General features: G+C 38.2%; 1 protein-coding gene across 1 annotated transcript; it reads left to right on the forward strand.

Annotated features, from left to right (window-relative positions):
- The first annotated feature begins 222 nt into the window (after positions 1–222).
- Positions 223–10,839, forward strand: LOC127623834 (transcription factor AP-2-delta-like). The gene is made up of 8 exons (XM_052098386.1): positions 223–342; positions 1,030–1,527; positions 3,649–3,709; positions 6,491–6,656; positions 8,493–8,611; positions 9,541–9,682; positions 10,082–10,195; positions 10,288–10,839. The coding sequence occupies exons 1-8, from the start codon at positions 304–306 to the stop codon at positions 10,502–10,504; spliced, it is 1,356 nt and encodes a 451-aa protein (XP_051954346.1). The 5' UTR covers positions 223–303; the 3' UTR covers positions 10,505–10,839.
- Positions 10,840–17,642: the final 6,803 nt, after the last annotated feature.

Raw genomic sequence — 17,642 nt, forward strand, 5'->3', positions numbered from 1 at the left:
CGAAGATACAATATTTATTCCGTGTCTCCAGGGATGAGGCTGCTCTCTCTATTGTCCTCCCTTTCCTCAATGCTGATGCTTAATTTTCAAAACTTCTATATTACCAAGGGACCTACGACATCAGCCGGAGAAATACCCAGCAAGTACAAAATCCGAGCCAGGGAGCGCTTTGTGCAGAGGGGAGGCATTTCAGCCGCTTTTACCGACTGCGCGAGGCGACAGTTCATTTTCACGCGCTATTTTGGGAATTTTTGCTTTCAGTCGTTCGCCAGCGCGAGGAAATCGGGTTATTGGATCGCGAGAATGTCAACCACATTTCCGGGACTGGTGCACGATGCGGAGGTATTTTAAATGTATTTCTTATCACCTCACAGAAACCATATTTTAATTTAATTTAGCGTAGCATCACATAGGGGGAGATGATGCTCATTTTGCACAGCAGAATGGAGTTTATGATTTCTAAGGGGAGTTTACTGCAAGACGAGGATAAATAGCATGTTGGATTCGTCTGTTCAGTTCTGGAAAAAAAAAAAAAAAAAAAAAAACATTTTACTGTTTGGTTTTTGTGGAAAAATTGCTTTCGGTCGTTCAGGTCAAAGTCTCCACTGTGATCCATTTGCTTATTTTATTTATTTACTATTGAAATGATAATTATTTTGGTAGACTCGTGTGTCTTACCTGCAGTAAAACTAGCGCAGATTGTTGGGACAAAATGCTTGCAATAGTTTTGCACAGATGTATTAACAATATAGTAAAATAACAAACTCCATGGCAAATGATAGACAAGTGAGGAAGGAAAAAACCCACTGTGAGCTCGTGAAGCAGTTTGCAGTGTGTTTCACGCACTCCCTCCCAGGCATGGAGAGATGACATCGCCGTCAGGTACTTTTCTAAAGACACTTTGAGCTGTTGTGTGTGTTTGTGTGTTTGGGGAAGGTTTGAGTTTCCGCCGCGTGAGAAATGCGCGCGGATCGCTGCGAGCGTGTATAAATGACATCCCTCATATTTTTCTCTTTTTTCCCCGCACAGATACGTCACGACGGATCAAACAGCTACCGTTTGATGCAACTCGGATGCTTGGAATCTGTGGCCAACTCGTCTGTCGCTTACTCGTCGTCGTCTCCGCTTACATACCCAGCTACCGGAACCGATTTTGCCTCCCCGTATTTTCCCACGAACCACCAGTACACGCCATTACACCACCAGTCCTTCCACTATGAGTTCCAGCACAGCCACCCGGCCGTGAACCCGGACGCGTACTCGTTAAACTCTCTCCATCACTCACAGCAGTATTACCAGCAGCTCCATCACGGCGAACCGGCAGACTTCATCAACCTTCACAACGCCCGGGCGCTCAAGTCCTCGTGTCTGGACGAACAGCGACGGGAACTGGGCTGCCTGGACGCGTACCGCAGGCATGACCTGTCAATCATGAGCCACGGCTCTCAGTACGGCATGCATCCCGAGCAAAGACTGCTGCCCGGGGCGGGTCTGGGGCTGCCGCCACCGGGGGCCGATGACCTACAGGTACACATCACCGGCATTATACCGTTAAAGCACAACATACACACTCATCTTTTCACATGCAGAGTGCTTGACGCCTACAGTCACTTTCACAATTATTGCCCGAGGGCTTGAACTTCTGGAGAACAAAATTCGAGGCCGAGCGATCGCTTTGTTTTCGGTCTTTTCGATGTACCACAGCACATGTCTGGACAGGAGAAGTAGTTCGAAATAATTAAACAGAATAAAAGCAATTATACACACAGGGATCGCGTAGTTATTTTGAACAATGCGAACGATAACAGGCTTATTATGCGTTAAAATGGTGACGTATGCATGTGAAATATTTTTTAAACCCATATTTTTAAACGTTTGGAAGAAGCACATTTAAGCTGATTTAACTGGCATATTTTACGTGTTTAATATAGTGAATATTGAGAGGTTGGAATGCAAGTGCGCGTATGTCGGGCCTTGCTGCTGTAAAGCCGCCGTTTCTTTTTCCTCTGTTAAAAGGCGGATTAACGGCTTGAAAAAGTGCGAACAAAAGGAAAATCCTCGGCAGTAGAGCACCGTAGTTTATCCAATTTAGGACTTAATGTCAATCAACTGGTTATTTATGCACAGACATCTGAAACAGCTCAAGTTTAACTGCTGTGTCAAAAATATGTTAAGGTGACAATTTTAATAATTATCCATTCCTCTAAAAAAAATACAAATAAAAAATACGGTGCGATGCAAAAAAATTTTTATGGATGAAATAAAATACAAATTTATTTCAGAGTAAGTGTAGCCAATTTACTGTTAAATTATATTTTAGAATTGTATTTTAGAATTGTATTTAATTGAATGCAAATGGAATTCTGATTGTTATAGCAAGTTGTTGATTTTTAAAAATGACAAAATATACAAAAATATAATTTACATCATTAATAGAAACGATCATGCAAAAGTAGAGAACGCAATACAAAACGAATGAGCTATAATAATGTATATCCCTCTTTTTATTTCGTTGACTAATAATAGGAAAAAAATATTGTTGCATGTTATTTTAGATTGCCCACACGTTTTTGCAGGTTGTATTTAGACAGTGTGGCCAAAAACCAACGTTCACGAAATAGCCTTTATTTTTATTATTATGTTTTATTCTGTTTTTAATTCTAACCTTCTAGTTTGTTAAAAAAAAAAAACTCATTCTGTGTGCAGAACTGCGTTCATTCTGTCTTCTCACTGATGCAATATTAGGTTACACTAAACAAATTACCTTTTTTATCAATTGTCATGAGTTAAGGTGTAAACATTGAGTTAAAACAGAAATGTTGGTATTGCTGTCGCGTGTTCAGGAATAGCCTGCACGCGCTCACATAAAGGCTCACAGAAGGAGAAGAAGGGTGAAAAAACAACAGAAAGAAGCATACGTCCCGTGAAAAGGTTTTGGACCTTTCTTTGGTGCTGAATGAAACCGTGCGCTCGGTGAAGGCCGCGGAACAGATGCGTGCAGTCTCGTGCGCACAAGCGCATCTTTGAGCCGCTAAACAGATTTGGCACGCAGAACAATGGAAGCTGCCGCACCTTTAACACACACACACGCGTAATTTATGCCTGATCCGACGGGTTTGTATATTGATTTTATAATCACTTTAACTGCGTGAAAAAGAAAAAAATAGAGCAGGAGTTTGTTAAAGGGTCACAAGAGCACTCCAGTATGGTGTCAATGTGGATGTGAGCGTGTGTGGGTGAATCATGTGCTCTTTGTGTGTGCCTCAGTGTTTGTGTATGTGAATGTGTGTGTGTTGTGTGTCTGACTTGGCCTCCAGACTGGTCGTGGCTCGTGAGACGGATTAAATATTTTCTTTTGATACAATTCAGTGTTCTTTTGACTGATGACATCACTGATAAGCGAGAGTAAAATAATCTGTTGGTTTGACATCATAATGTAACAGGTTCTTTTACCTCAGCAACTGACTTCAATAATTACCTGTAATCAAGGCACGTGATCTGTTTAATGTGTCGTGGGCCTACATGCCTCGTCAAATACAAAACCGATAATTATGTATAAGATGCATTATTGATTATGAAGTTTGTGTGTGTGTGTGTGTGTGTGTGTGTGTGTGTGTGTGTGTGTGTGTGTGTGTGTGTGTGTGTGAGGGATCTGTAGAGGCGCAATGCGGGCTCGTGTTAAATGGCCAAGGCGGAGTGATCCGGAGAGGTAAGGTCACAACACATTCATGTACACACACATACAAACAGAGAACAAGAGAAACACATCCTCATAATTGTTTTTGTCTTTTCTATTCTAATTATTTTCCCCATTGACTGTGGTTTTTGGACTATTGTGTAAATAAATACAAAGTTAAAAAAATTAACTAGTTTATTAACTTAGGCCCCTATTAGTTAAATTAGTAAATCGGCAACAGCTTTCCAATGACCTTATACCTGATATTTGAAAACAATTACAAATAATTGTTAATTTATTTATCTAACTTGAGCATTTTCTACCTAACAACAATAGAAAGAATCCAATGAAAATTGAGAAACAATATATCATTCATAAATAAATATATCTAAAAATTATTTATTTGTTATTTATTTATTTATTGCAATTGTAGCGCTCAAAATGAATAATGCGAATGTTCAATCAACAAGCCTAATACATTAATTCCTGTTACTGTACTATTATTTATGATTGTTACAGAAAGAAAATAAAGAATCAAATAGAACAAATAAAAAATAAATATTTCATTATCAGCAATTAATTTGTATACGGATTACATCAACAATGTGTTTATAGCAAATACCGAAATAAACCCTTTTTTTGGTTATTGTTTTATTTAATTATTTTTTTGGTATTCGATCATTTTCTTCAATTCGCATTTTATTACATAGGCCTACTAGTATTCATTTTAAATCATTTAGATTTTATTAACGCAAATTGCATGTAATTTCGTTTTACTGTCGTTGTTGTTGTTGTTGTTGTGTGAATGGTCGTGTTCTTTATTTTCACGGTCTTGTTCTTTTATTTAAATGATGTTTGGCCTATCTTTACCATGTCGTTCCAGTTGGATTAATTAATTAGTCTGAGAACGCATAATTCAATAACTATTTTCACAAGTTTAACGCCTGATAAAACACGCGTTTCTCAGGTAATTTTCCACTGAGACGTTTAATATTTCAGAAGAATTTCGATGCATTTAGTAAAATAACGCATTTTACGAGCATGACTTGCCACACATGTTTCTTAGTATTTATATAACATCAGTCTCATCTTTGTCTGTCTCTTCAAAGCAGAAGCGGATCGACACACATGTGGAGTTTGCCATAAAGCGAACGGTGTCTTGGGCGCTTAATTTTTAATAAACTCTGTCTAGGTGTTGGGCTCGCCATCACTTCCAGTTAATGGTGTGCAGGATTTTGCCGCGAGCTCCGCCGCTCCAACCATCACAACCAATAATCATTGCTTTACCTCGCGCTCCTGTATCGATAGCTTCTCGCGCCTCGGGCGCACGCTTTGATATGTTAATGCCTCGCGGCTCCAAATTCAGTGGAGATCATATTAATGTTGTTCATACTGACTGCAGAGCTTTGGCTTCGTTGAATATTCAAATAACATTTTTCAAAAGAAATCACTCAAGAAACGAGGATCCCACTTAGAAAAGTCGCCTGTGTTTTAATCATGATTATCCCTTTTAGCTTTCAGGAATTTGATCAAGCTTCACCCCGCCTTTACACACACATGCACGCGCGCGCGCGCTGTGTAGACTCACTGTATGTGTTATTGCATCTCGCGCTTGCGTGTGTTTTTACTGGGTGATGCGCGCGCCGTAAACACACACAGCCACACCCACTACAGTTGAAATAGAAACAGAATGACATTTGGCCTATGTCTTTTTTTCCCCCTTTAATTTTCGTGGCAAACTTGCAAAAAGCGCTTGATTCGCTTTGTGATCGCTCGCGCGCTGCCTCGGGCTACTCTCCCTCGCGCTTAAATACCCGCTATCGCCTCTGGGCCCGGCGCGCGCGACCAGACTACCGGCAATAGCTCTTTTTCAATTGCCCTTGGCAACATAAAATACAAACTACTTTGAATCAAAACATTTTTGGGTGGAATTAATGTGAAGTGAACTTGCATGCTAGCATAGATCTTGGGTTTGTCAGAGTGCTTTAGGGTGACTGATGAGAAGCAGGTTAGCGGCCCACTAGCCGGAAGACTCCTTCAGGAACACACACATTCGCATACTCACATTCACTTTCACACACAAGCACACACACGCATGGTTAAATAAAGTAGCCGACCCATTAATTCCATGGCAGTTTGAACATGCATTTTGTAGATCTTTAATACATAAATTAATCTAACAATATGGATTTGACATACAAAGCTACATTAATGCACAGATGTCATATGAAATGAGATGTGCAAACACAAGTTAGTCCTTTATAAAACATAATTATACAACTATTTAAACTGCTGCCCCTGCAGTGTCCTATCCTATAGCTTTAATGTGTGCCACACACCCAAGGCAGAACAGAATATTCCGGGTTCAATACAAGTTCAGCTCAATCCACAGCATTTGTGACATTATGTTGATTACCAAATAATAAAGAAAAAATATATATATTCTCAAACGAAAAAAATTGGCAACAATCTGGGTTCCAGTGAGGCACTTATAATGGATCTGAATGGGGGCCAGTCTGTAAATGTTAAAATACTTACTGTTTCAAATGTAAAGCCACAAGATGTAAACAATATGCAACATGATTTTAGTGTAATAAAATGTAAAAACAACAATTAAAACAACTTTACAGCTCAAATAATACATTTTTGCCATTAAACCCTCCAAAAAAATGTTGTAAGCCGACTAAGATCGACTTTCTCCAATTTCTAAACCTTGCACCTAACCCTGGCTTTCTCTAACAAACTGAAAAGGCAAACACCACAACTGGTCATATCCAAAGGTTTCATGTGCTGTGTTTTTGTTGTTGTGTACAGGTGGCATGTGTGTAGTGAATCCTACAGACCTGTTCTGCTCTGTACCAGGAAGACTTTCTCTACTCAGTTCTACCTCAAAGTACAAAGTCACAATCGCTGAAGTCAAACGGCGCCTTTCTCCTCCAGAATGTCTCAATGCCTCACTACTGGGTGGGATATTAAGAAGGTAAGGGGTGCACTTTTGGCATACACTGAAGCTCAGTCATTGTAAAATGATGCACATTGACGGAGTTTGGAATTTTGTGACTCATTGCTTTATTATTTGGAAGCATCACACGAGAATAACAGAAGCTTAGAGCCAAAGTTAGTGTTTGTTGGCCCACATTTAGGCTCCAAATTAAACAAAGATCTCCATATCTGTTCTCTGCCCCCTCCAGATGTTCTTAAATTCCAAGAGTAGCCAACTAATAGCAGGAGCAGGTATTAACACAAACAAGAATCATTAGAGACATTGGAAGCGGTGAAGTGGTTCTGACTGCAATGGAAATTTCGGCTAAAATGATTTTAGCTGTCAACTGAGTTCATTGATAAAACAAAATGACACCTGAAAGCACCAGAAAAGAGGGAAAAGAGACAGGACATGGAGTCCTGGACACTTAATCCAGATATAAAGAAGGGAATGTGGATGGATGAGAGAGAGATGGAGGGAGGGAGAATGAGAACAGTGGAGCTGAGGTTCCATTATTGATGAAGGACACAGACTGAAGAGCAGAAATGAGGCCAGTGATGAGAAGACACACACACACACATATTTTTCCTAGCTAGAATGAAATCAAGAGAGGAGATTGTGTGAGAGAGGATGTTGTTAAATGTGATTGGTTTGTTAAGTTGCCTTTTTAATGTCTCAGACGACCTAATTCTCACCTAATTGTATTCACAACCTGGTCATAGAATCATGTAACAATAAGTAAATGTTTGCATAAATGATTTTTATGTGGCCTGTTCTACGTAACACGGCAATTTCGTGGTGGAATGAGAGGTGCTATAACAACGACTTTTATCCCCTTTCACTCAAATCACGAGTAAAACGGCAGATTATCAGTTCATAAACACTCACTTTTCACTTTGTTCATCACACAATGCTATCTTATGACATATAAACAATTTTACTATAGAGCATTATGCATTTTAATGTTTGCATTGCGTAACCGTAGTCGGTTACGATCATTGATAGCATTTACAATTGCAAGTAGCTCAACTGATGAAGCACAGACAAAGGACCGATGTACGAGTCCTGAAGAGCATGCATGATTTACACGTGATTTGAGATATAATAGCCTGTGCTCATTATTTACATTTACGCATTTGGCAGACGCTTTTATCCAAAGTGACTTACAGTGCACTTATTACAGGGACAATCTCCCCGGAGCAACCTGGAGTTAAGTGCCTTGCTCAAGGACACAATGGTGGTGGCTGTGGCGATTGAACCAGCAACCTTCTGATTACCATTTATGTGCTTTAGCCCACTACGCCACCACCACTCCAAAAATGATTACTTATTTGTAGTGTTTTAAAAATATATATATGTATATTCCCAAAATGAGGTGAAATGGGTTGGAGTGTGATGTTGTTTGGTCTTAAATAGTTTTATTATTTAATAAAGCTCATTTAAAAAAATGTGAGGACTCAGTTTAGTCGTCACAGCGCAACAGTTCTCATGTGTTCATTTAGGCCACATCCGGTTTAATCGGTTTAACTTCAAATCCTCTGTTTTCAGTTTCCTAACATCATAATTTTCCAAAGTTGGTTTGCGTTTTCCAGGGAGGAATACGCCGTTCTAGTGTGGATGAAAGGCGTAAATGTTGCAAAATTGATGCTTTTCAAAGAAAATGCAGGACGAGTATTAGAATATTTAGACTTTAGCTTCACTTTTTCCAAAAGACTTTACATTGTACCAGACGTGAAGGATATGCGGTTACTAACAGTGTAACTAGAACGTGACTGATCAGTTGTATATTTGCGAGCATGATGTTGATGTTTTTTCTCCATCTGTGTGGTTCAGGGCTAAGTCAAAGAACGGCGGTCGCTGCCTCAGGGAGAAACTGGACAGGTTGGGACTCAATCTCCCAGCAGGCCGAAGGAAAGCAGCGAACGTCACATTGTTGACCTCTTTAGTAGAAGGTATGGAATCATTTGAGCTTTACTGAGTGCTTTTGAAATACTGGATCAGTTGTAAATTGTGGAATAGACAGTTTTCACAGACTGTTATACTATTATACTTTGTTATATTGCCCTGGAATTAGTTTTAAAAAATGAATTACCACAGCTACAGGTGTCTTATACAGCTGCTGAGAGAATGACAAAAAAAATGTGGCATCATCTCCCATTTTACTGTCTTAATCCACAGCTCTCTATTTTTTTTTCCTCTTCTGGAAAGTCATTGAAAAGTAATAGTGGATTTTTTCATTTGCTGTTGGAGCAAATGGGTAGGTTAAAATAATATTTGCTGCAGTCTCCCATTTAACGCTGTCAAAGTTTACCCTGCAATCTTTTACTTCTGCGTTCCAAAACCCGGATGGTGAAAAAGGTCTATTGGACTTTTTTGGGGCATTTTTGTCACTTTTGTTTTTTTGCCCCGAGTCCCCATAAATGTTTTTACCCTACTTGATATTGTTTTTACATCTGAGTTTAACTGTCCACTCACATTTTCAGCCATTTTCCTTAATAATACCAGTTTTACAACAGGTCCTTTGCTTTAAAATCTGAGAAAAGTTCATCAGAAATGCCTAATATTGATGCATTTTGTTTATTCATATTTGTTTTGAGACAGACAGCTTGTCTCTCATTACATAGAACGTTTGAAATATGTTTTAGTCTATACATAAAAAAACAAGATCACTCATTATCTCTACTACTCCATAACTTCACATATTTAGAGGGTTTTCTGCAGGCAGAAACTTTGCTGAGTGGAAATCAGAGTCTGAGAACAAATATGAGGTTTGAAATAGATGGTTAAGTCTGAGGTGAATAAAGTCTCAGACTGATTCATATTTCTCTGTTTCATTCAGCACAACTCATCCTTCAATCTTTCTGTGTTTATGTGTGTTCAGGTGAAGCATTACACCTGGCTCGGGACTTTGGTTACACCTGTGAGACAGAGTTTCCGACCAAAGCAGTCGGGGAGCATCTCGCCCGCCAGCACACGGAACCAAAGGAACAGAACGCATGCAAGAAAATGGTGCTGGCCACCAAGTAAGAAAACAAATCTTTCGTTAAATTTAAAGAACAATACAGCTGACCAATAAGTACTTTAACATATAGAGTTATTAACTCTATAACAAAATAAGAAATCCCAAAATGGATGTCTTTTGTCCAGTCTGTCTGCATACAAACTCCCAAAAATACAGATCAGCTTATAAAGAAAGATGCAATAATGCACCTATAAGAAATTAAATATTGGAAGAGTCTTTATTCTTGAGGATTGGATGAAAAGTCACATTTGCCGAGATCTCATTAACATCTCCTTTGTGCATTATTTATGAGGATTGCCACTTTAGCTTATTATGGGACAAAACATGGCAGCAGCATTTCTCTGTGTTTGAGAGATTTCTCCTTGTAACTTGGGGTTTGTGTGGTCGTGTGTCTCCTCAGGCAGATCTGTAAAGAATTTCAGGATTTGTTAAGTCAGGATCGTTCACCTCTCGGCTCCTCTAGACCAACACCTATTCTGGACTTGGACATTCAGAGACATCTAACGCACTTCAGGTAAACACACAATGAAACCCCTAGATTAAACCAAATTACACATACTAATAAAAGTATGGTTATTGATTATGATATTCAATCATCTCTTCTAGTCTGATCACGCACGGATTTGGTACGCCAGCGATTTGCGCGGCACTCAGCACCTTTCAAACGATTCTCAGTGAAATGCTTAATTACCTGGAGAAACATTCGGCCAATAAGAGCACAGGAACGCCTGACACCAGCCAGATCACCTCCAACTCTGACAAAACGCTCCGCAAGTCCACTGAGGCACCAACGAAGGATGGTAAAATTGAGAAAACGGAATGACTCTGACTCTCCTCGTGAGGCAGGAATGGCCACTTTCCCACTTCCTGATCGGAGCCCTGATGGGCAGGCCCTGGCTTCGATGGGCGGGGTTAAAGGGTTTTTTATTCCATATCTGTTTATTTATAAAACTGGCATACCTTCCCATGACCTCAGCTTTCCCTGTACGAGAGTCTGTATGTATGTAGAAATCAGTCACATCATTCTCAGTATTCAAAACTTGGCAAAACACAAATCATTTTCATTATTTTGTAATTTATTGAAAAAGTTATTTTGCTTAAGGTTTGTCTGTATGTAATTAGTTTAAATAGTGATTTTAAAAATGGTAATATCTTTTATTAAAAGATTCACATACCATTTCTGGCAAGGCCTAATTTTGGGTCTGTTTGGAACTGTAAATTATTACAAGCAACTTTCCCCGTTGCTGTTAGTTACTGTATATTGTGCATGTTGAACTTTGTACACCATCTAAAACTGACATTCCCCACCAGTGTTCCAGAACACAAAATCTTGACTGCATTTGTAAAGAAGTTATGTATAAATATATAAATTCAATCTTTTCTTGTAGGCTTTGAACTACATACTGTATATGAAATAACAAAACATGCAAACTACTGCTGTTCAATAAAGCATATTGCTGAAAGTCTTATATTAATTCACCTTGCTGGGCTTGAATTATTGGGGGTTGGGGAGGTGGGGGTGTGTTGTATGCATTTGCAATGATACATTTATTGATTTGACACTGCAGTCACATCCATTATTTTTACAACCTGTTACAGCCGATAATTCTCACAGATCTGCTTCTATTCTCTAAATTCTACCTGTCAAATGACCTTGTTTTTGCAGATTCGTTTTCAATGAGTTTAAAGAAATTGATTTGTTAATTCGGGTGTTTTAGATTAAACCTTTAAACTCAACATTTAATCTACCTCATGCGCTGGCTTTACTTTGTTTTCCGTAGACTCATTGCAACACACTCTCATGGCGAAATCGGCAGGATTCGTACCACTTTTCTAAATTTGGCTAATTCGTATGATATCGTGCGACTGCACCTACGACTTTCACTACAGCCAATGACGTCACTAGACATCTAATACGCGACAATTACTTGCTTCTGTTGCACATAGCTTGAACTGTTTTAATTCCAGAACTGTAGTCACAATAAAACTAATCTTGATTCTTTGGGCTAAATACAGTTTTTTTTTTTTTTTTTTTTGCATATGGGATGAATTTTAGATGCAGTTAAAAATATTTAGAAAATGTAAAGTTTGTTTTTAACTTCAAGTTGGATAAATAAGCCCCACTGGTCATTAAATGCACAACATGATGTTGCAACAGCAGGGATTTTGCAAAGTCAATAAGAGACATATCGACGTGAAGCTTTTCATAAGATAAATGCGACTCAAATTCATATTCAAATTTTAAGGAAACAGCTGTCTGATCTCAGTAGGAAGAACATTTCAATATTCAGCTGCTGCTAGTCAAACTTAACGAATATCCAAATATCACCATCTCAAGAAAACCCATACAACTTTTACACACAATTAGCACGTGTATTGATCACAAGTGTGTTTTTCTCCATTTGGGCAGTTGTAATTTCTGTGTGAAACTCAATAAAGTTCCACATAAAAATAATATGCTAGAACATCCACTCAACCTAGTTTATGCAGAGAGTAATTACAAGTTAATGAGATAAAAATTCAAATGAAAGGTCCTCATCGATACTACACGGAAGCCATGGCTGCTCACTACTAAACAATTAACACAATGTATGTTTAAATGAAACTAATCAATTCTGAGAGTAAATTATTACTTAACAGCAGCAGCAGGGCCATAGCAAGTTGGGTGAAAGGTGGTAATGATTCTAGGGGCCCAACAACAAATTCTGAACTGTATTTTTTAATAGGAAAGGGGCCCAGAGCAATGTCAGGGCTCCAGATGACCTTGCTGTGTCCCTGTGCGTCAGCTATAAGTGGATGAATGGAATAAATTCAATTAGATAAATGATATGCCACACATTTCACCAGATTTAAGAGGTTTAAACGTATACCCGTCAATTCTAGCTGTTGAAAGAGAGAACATCCCATAGACTTCTGTTGTTTGTAAATCAAGCAAATTATAATTAGCCTACTACAGACTAGTCTTAAGCAAAACTTTAAGTTACCCTACATTCATTTATAATTGTTTTTGTTTTAATTGAGGATGTTCCTTATGTGGTGGAAGGAATGTTTAGTCAGAGTTAGCAAACTTCTCAATGTAGGCACGCTGTTAAAAAAAAAAAAAAAACTTCCACTAAAAAAGAAGTTTAATCGCTGTCTTACATTTAAAAGTAAAATCAAAATGGCGCCAAAGTTTGCCTACAACCTCTAGCGATAACTCCGGTTTCTGGCCACTTTGAATGTACGTAGCGATTAAGAAAATCTCGTGAAAACTACCCAACCCTAAGAATTTATACATCTGATGATGAGAAGCGTGTTTGTGAAAGTTATCATTCATACAGGACATCGTAACATGATCTCATTCAAAAGAATCTGCTCTGAATCATCTGGATTTGGTCCATGGCATCATTCTGACGACTGTTTTTAACGTGAACTCAATGGATCTTTATCGTGTTACTCAAGCGCTCTCTTGTGGCCAGTTTGTATAACGACATTTGGAATGTGTGAGTTCACCCAGACTTCTCAAACAAATCAGTGCAATAATAAATGGACTTTTGATGCAGGGCCGGCTCCACAGGGGTGCCTGAGTGGGCCTAGCTGATTTCTGTCGTTTTGTAATAGATGTGCACATTCTACTTTTTAGTGCACAATACGCACACCTATGACAAAAACACTTTTTTTCTTACAATTTTATTTTCGTAAAAAGTATTTTATCAGTGTTTTGAAAACATAGGCTACCAATGACAGATGCTTATGTATATTTGTGAGAATGGTGTGTGCTTTGTGTGTTCATTTTGAGCTCTGAGAGAATTTTAATGTGTGATTATGTTGAATTCAAATCAAAGTCTGCGCAGAATGAGCCTACTTTCTCTCAAACTGTTTCGACATCTGTCATGGCCTCTAGACATGCCCAGAGTGAGTGTGTATGCGAGAGGGTCTGGCGCTTTCTCTGTGGCAGCAGGGCTGCTGAAACTTTAATTGCAGATTATTTTCACGCATCCATACGTCAAGCAGAATCTTAATGGCCAATTCAACAGATCTTAGCTCAGTGCACTTGCAAAAAACTGGGTCATGCTCAGTTTGTCTCACAATTACAAAAATATGACAAAGTACACATTTATAAAATTGCAGAGAACAGTGCATAGTGTTGTAAAATTGTGACTGTGTTACCTGTATAACATATGGAATCAATGTGTTTGTGTGTGTGTGTGTGTGTGTGTGTATTCTTGTTAACTTGTATTTCATTCTTTGCTGTGGTTTTATAACAGTTAAGCATGAAAATAATGGAATTGGCAATGAACAAAAAAAAAAAAAATGCATAAACTCTCTAAATGCTTATAAGATAAGAGAAAATGCATATGTCCTTTCTCTTTGACTGATTATTTTAAGAAAAGTGCATTTAAAAGTAGGTCTATGTTCTTGTGTTGTACTCTTATCTTTCAAATAATTACACTTAGATTGTTTTCAATGCAACATATGTATTTGCTCGACAAGAAATCTGAGTTTAATTATTATTATACATTTATAGCTACTTATGTGAGCTACTCAACATTACATCAGCTTTTTATTTTAGTCTAATTTATTCAACTGTAACTTCTTTGCTATAGTGGATAGTTCTCATCCAAGTGACTAACAGTATAACAACAGTGATGGTCTCCCTGAGGAAGCCAGGAGTAAAATGTCTTGCTTGAGGGCAGAAAAAGATTGTGATCTCAGTGAAGTTCCTGGGTCATATTTTCTTTTTTACATTTACATTTATGCATTTGGCAGACGCTTTTATCCAAAGCGACTTACAGTGCAATTATTACAGGGACAATCCCCCCAGAACAACCTGGAGTTAAGTGCCTTGCTCAAGGACACAATGGTGGTAGCCATGGGGTTAGAACCAGCAACCATCTGATTAACAGCCCTGTGCTTTAGCCACTACGCCACCACCACTCCACTTTCAAAATCAAAGTGTAATTGTCATATACCATATATAAAATACAAGATATAGGGTCTTATTCATGAAACCAATGTAGCCATGGTGGGCTGGGACGTATGACCACCCAGAATATTAGAGATTATTCTTTGACTTCAAATATATATTTAAAAAATAGAAGGAAAAAAAAATATGATTTCTGAAATGACTGTTTGGATGTGCCACTTCTCTGTTGTTAAGGACAAATGGTAAAACATTTTTATAAAACTTGGTGCGTAAACTTGGCCCATCCATTTTTATTGAGGCCCCAGGGGTGAAAATTTCATCAAAATGTTGGGGGGGACAATAAACATAACAATTCTCAAGAGCAATTTTTGAAGGGGACACCAAGGTTTTTTTTTGTTGTTGCCCCGTTTGCATTTGTATTATTTTATTTCTTAAACAATTATTTTAAGAATATATCATTATATTATTTACAATACACATATTTTAATGATATTTAAGGGGGGGACAATCCTCAGATGATTTCCGCCTATGTGAGGCCCACCCAAAAGTTATTTCCTTGCTAAGACCTTGCATGAAACCGATTTCTGTATAAATCGTTTTTTAATTCAAAAAGGAAATCGTTTAATAACGGTTTATCGACAGATTTACTCACGCTGCTCATGTTTCACGATTCATGAATAAGGCCTAGGCTATATGTAGCCAGTGAAATGTGTTTGCTGTAGGGCATCATTACTGTGCATTTATAAAACCTAACTAAAATAATAATTATGATAAAAAATCCTTGTAGATTACGAGATAACAGGGATTTTGATTCATCCCACTGACTCAAGCCTTATGAATGCGTTCACCAAAAAGATTGGTTCGGGTTAATTTGCTGGTGCATTCAGTAGGCTAGTCATTTCTGTAAAACCTTGTCAGCCATTAGGTGGCGACAAATGTGTGTAGCCTAATGTGGGAATCAATAAATCACTGATTTAACAAACTAAGCTCAAAACCGCCAACAAAAGATATAGAGAGCCCCTAACCACCCCTAACTGTGTATGAAAATGACGTCCCATTTTGGAGTTGGCGCAATTTTATTCTGGAGTAACCCCGCCCTCTTTTGGAGATTCCGCCCTCACAGACTTTATTCACAGCAGCGCCATCTTTGATTTTTAATGGGAATGACAATAAGGCAGTGAAGGATAGACGTACAGTCCCTTCTATGGGCTGTGCTGCAGTTTAAAGTGGTTTTTTTGGGGTCGTTCCGCGGACGAAACATTGATAAAATATCTGTCCAAGAACATTCAGTAGCTATAGCTACATGAACTCCAGACAACATGAGTTGTGGAAAATCAGATGTGATATAGGAGCTTTGAAGAGATTAATGAGAGTTTATCCCTCACAATATGGCGCTAGCGTGAATAAGGTCAAATTGAAGATCTCCGGCGTCCAGCTATAGGCTACCTAGCAAATTCGTAATAATAATAATAATAATGAAAAGGAAAAAAGCATAAAAGACACCCGTTGAAGATAATTAGTGTCTAGCTCTGTCCACATTGAGCCACGGATTGGCAGATCAGCTCAAAGATTGACAGGCAGAAAGTCTTCTTCTGATTGGGATCTGACCGCGGCCGCGGATATCTTTTCGTTTGACGAGCAGATTAGGGTAATAGAGGTGATTTTGCACGTAACTTCATTAAAAAAGAAAGAAAGAATGAATGAATAATTACTGACAGCACCTTTAAATAGTAGGCTGTGTCACGTAGTATGTCAAGGGTGTTAGCACGAATTTCTTTCTCAATGGATTTTGGGTTAAACAAACGAAGGGGCGCATCTAAAATATTGAAAATCCCTGTGTCAGATATTTCAGAAACAGCCATGTCCCAGTGTCACAATCAAGACATAATTAAAGAAGCCTAATTGATCGTGCACAAAAAGCTTGAACTCTTTTGCTCTCGTTGCTAAGGGTTTGCTAACGTTTTTCAGTCTCTAGGGGACGATTAAACCCCGATACGAAACGATATCTGTTGATGTGAAATAACGCTCACTGCTCTGCCCATGTCAAAGACCAAGCCTTCAACACTTATCACTGTTCAAGTGTGTGTTTATCAATAACCAGCAGAGGACGCTCTGGACTACCAAATTAAATGTTCAATTTGAAACGACTAGGACTTTAATGTGAAGTAGCTACTGTATTGGCATGCTTGTGTGTTTACATACAATATTGCCAGAGCATCCATACACACAACGACAAGGAGAAATAAGAGAATAATAGTCATTAATAACAGTAACAAATAACGATAAACACAGAATTAAAATAATGTGCAAAGTAATGGTTATAAAAACAATAACAATATATACTATAAAATAAACATTTGCATCAGCATCTGTATACAGGTCACGTTTGAGAGGAAGGTATCGTGGACATCTTGTGTTTGACTGAGTTACGGTTTGCTTAAAACACTGACAAAGATCTGATTTATAAATAATATAGTATTAGTAATAAAACGGACCAACAAATGGCTTTCATTTATTTTCAACGAATTAAATCAGTTGTAAAAAAATAAATAAAAGGGCTGTGATAGCTTTTCAAGCGATTTATTGGCTACATTGATTGGCCTAATATTATTTTGGTTTATTGCTTTGCACAACTGTTTCCTTATATTTCAATATCCAAACTTTCCAATATCATAGTCATGCATTTATTTTTGAAAAATGGTACACAGCATTTGCATACAACTCAAAGTCAACACACTTAACATTATACATACAACGACATGACTAACAGAGTGAGAGAGAGAGAGAGAGAGAGAGAGAGAGAGAGAGAGAGAGAGAGAGAGAGAGAGAGAACACACTTTGGCCAGTCTCACATAAACACTGTTTTCCAAACACCAATCAGAGTAAAGCAAATTATAACACAATGCACAGAAACCTATTTGGAACATGGGAAAGAAGAAACTAAAAGCCAAAGTAGATCTGAATGTTATCTGGCCCTAAACAGAGAGTATGAGTTGGCAAAATATCTCTTTACTGTCAGAGATAGAAAACAGAGACAGACCCTAACCAAATACAG

Source organism: Xyrauchen texanus, chromosome 30 (genome assembly GCF_025860055.1).
Source record: "Xyrauchen texanus isolate HMW12.3.18 chromosome 30, RBS_HiC_50CHRs, whole genome shotgun sequence".
Classification (NCBI taxonomy): domain Eukaryota; kingdom Metazoa; phylum Chordata; class Actinopteri; order Cypriniformes; family Catostomidae; genus Xyrauchen; species Xyrauchen texanus.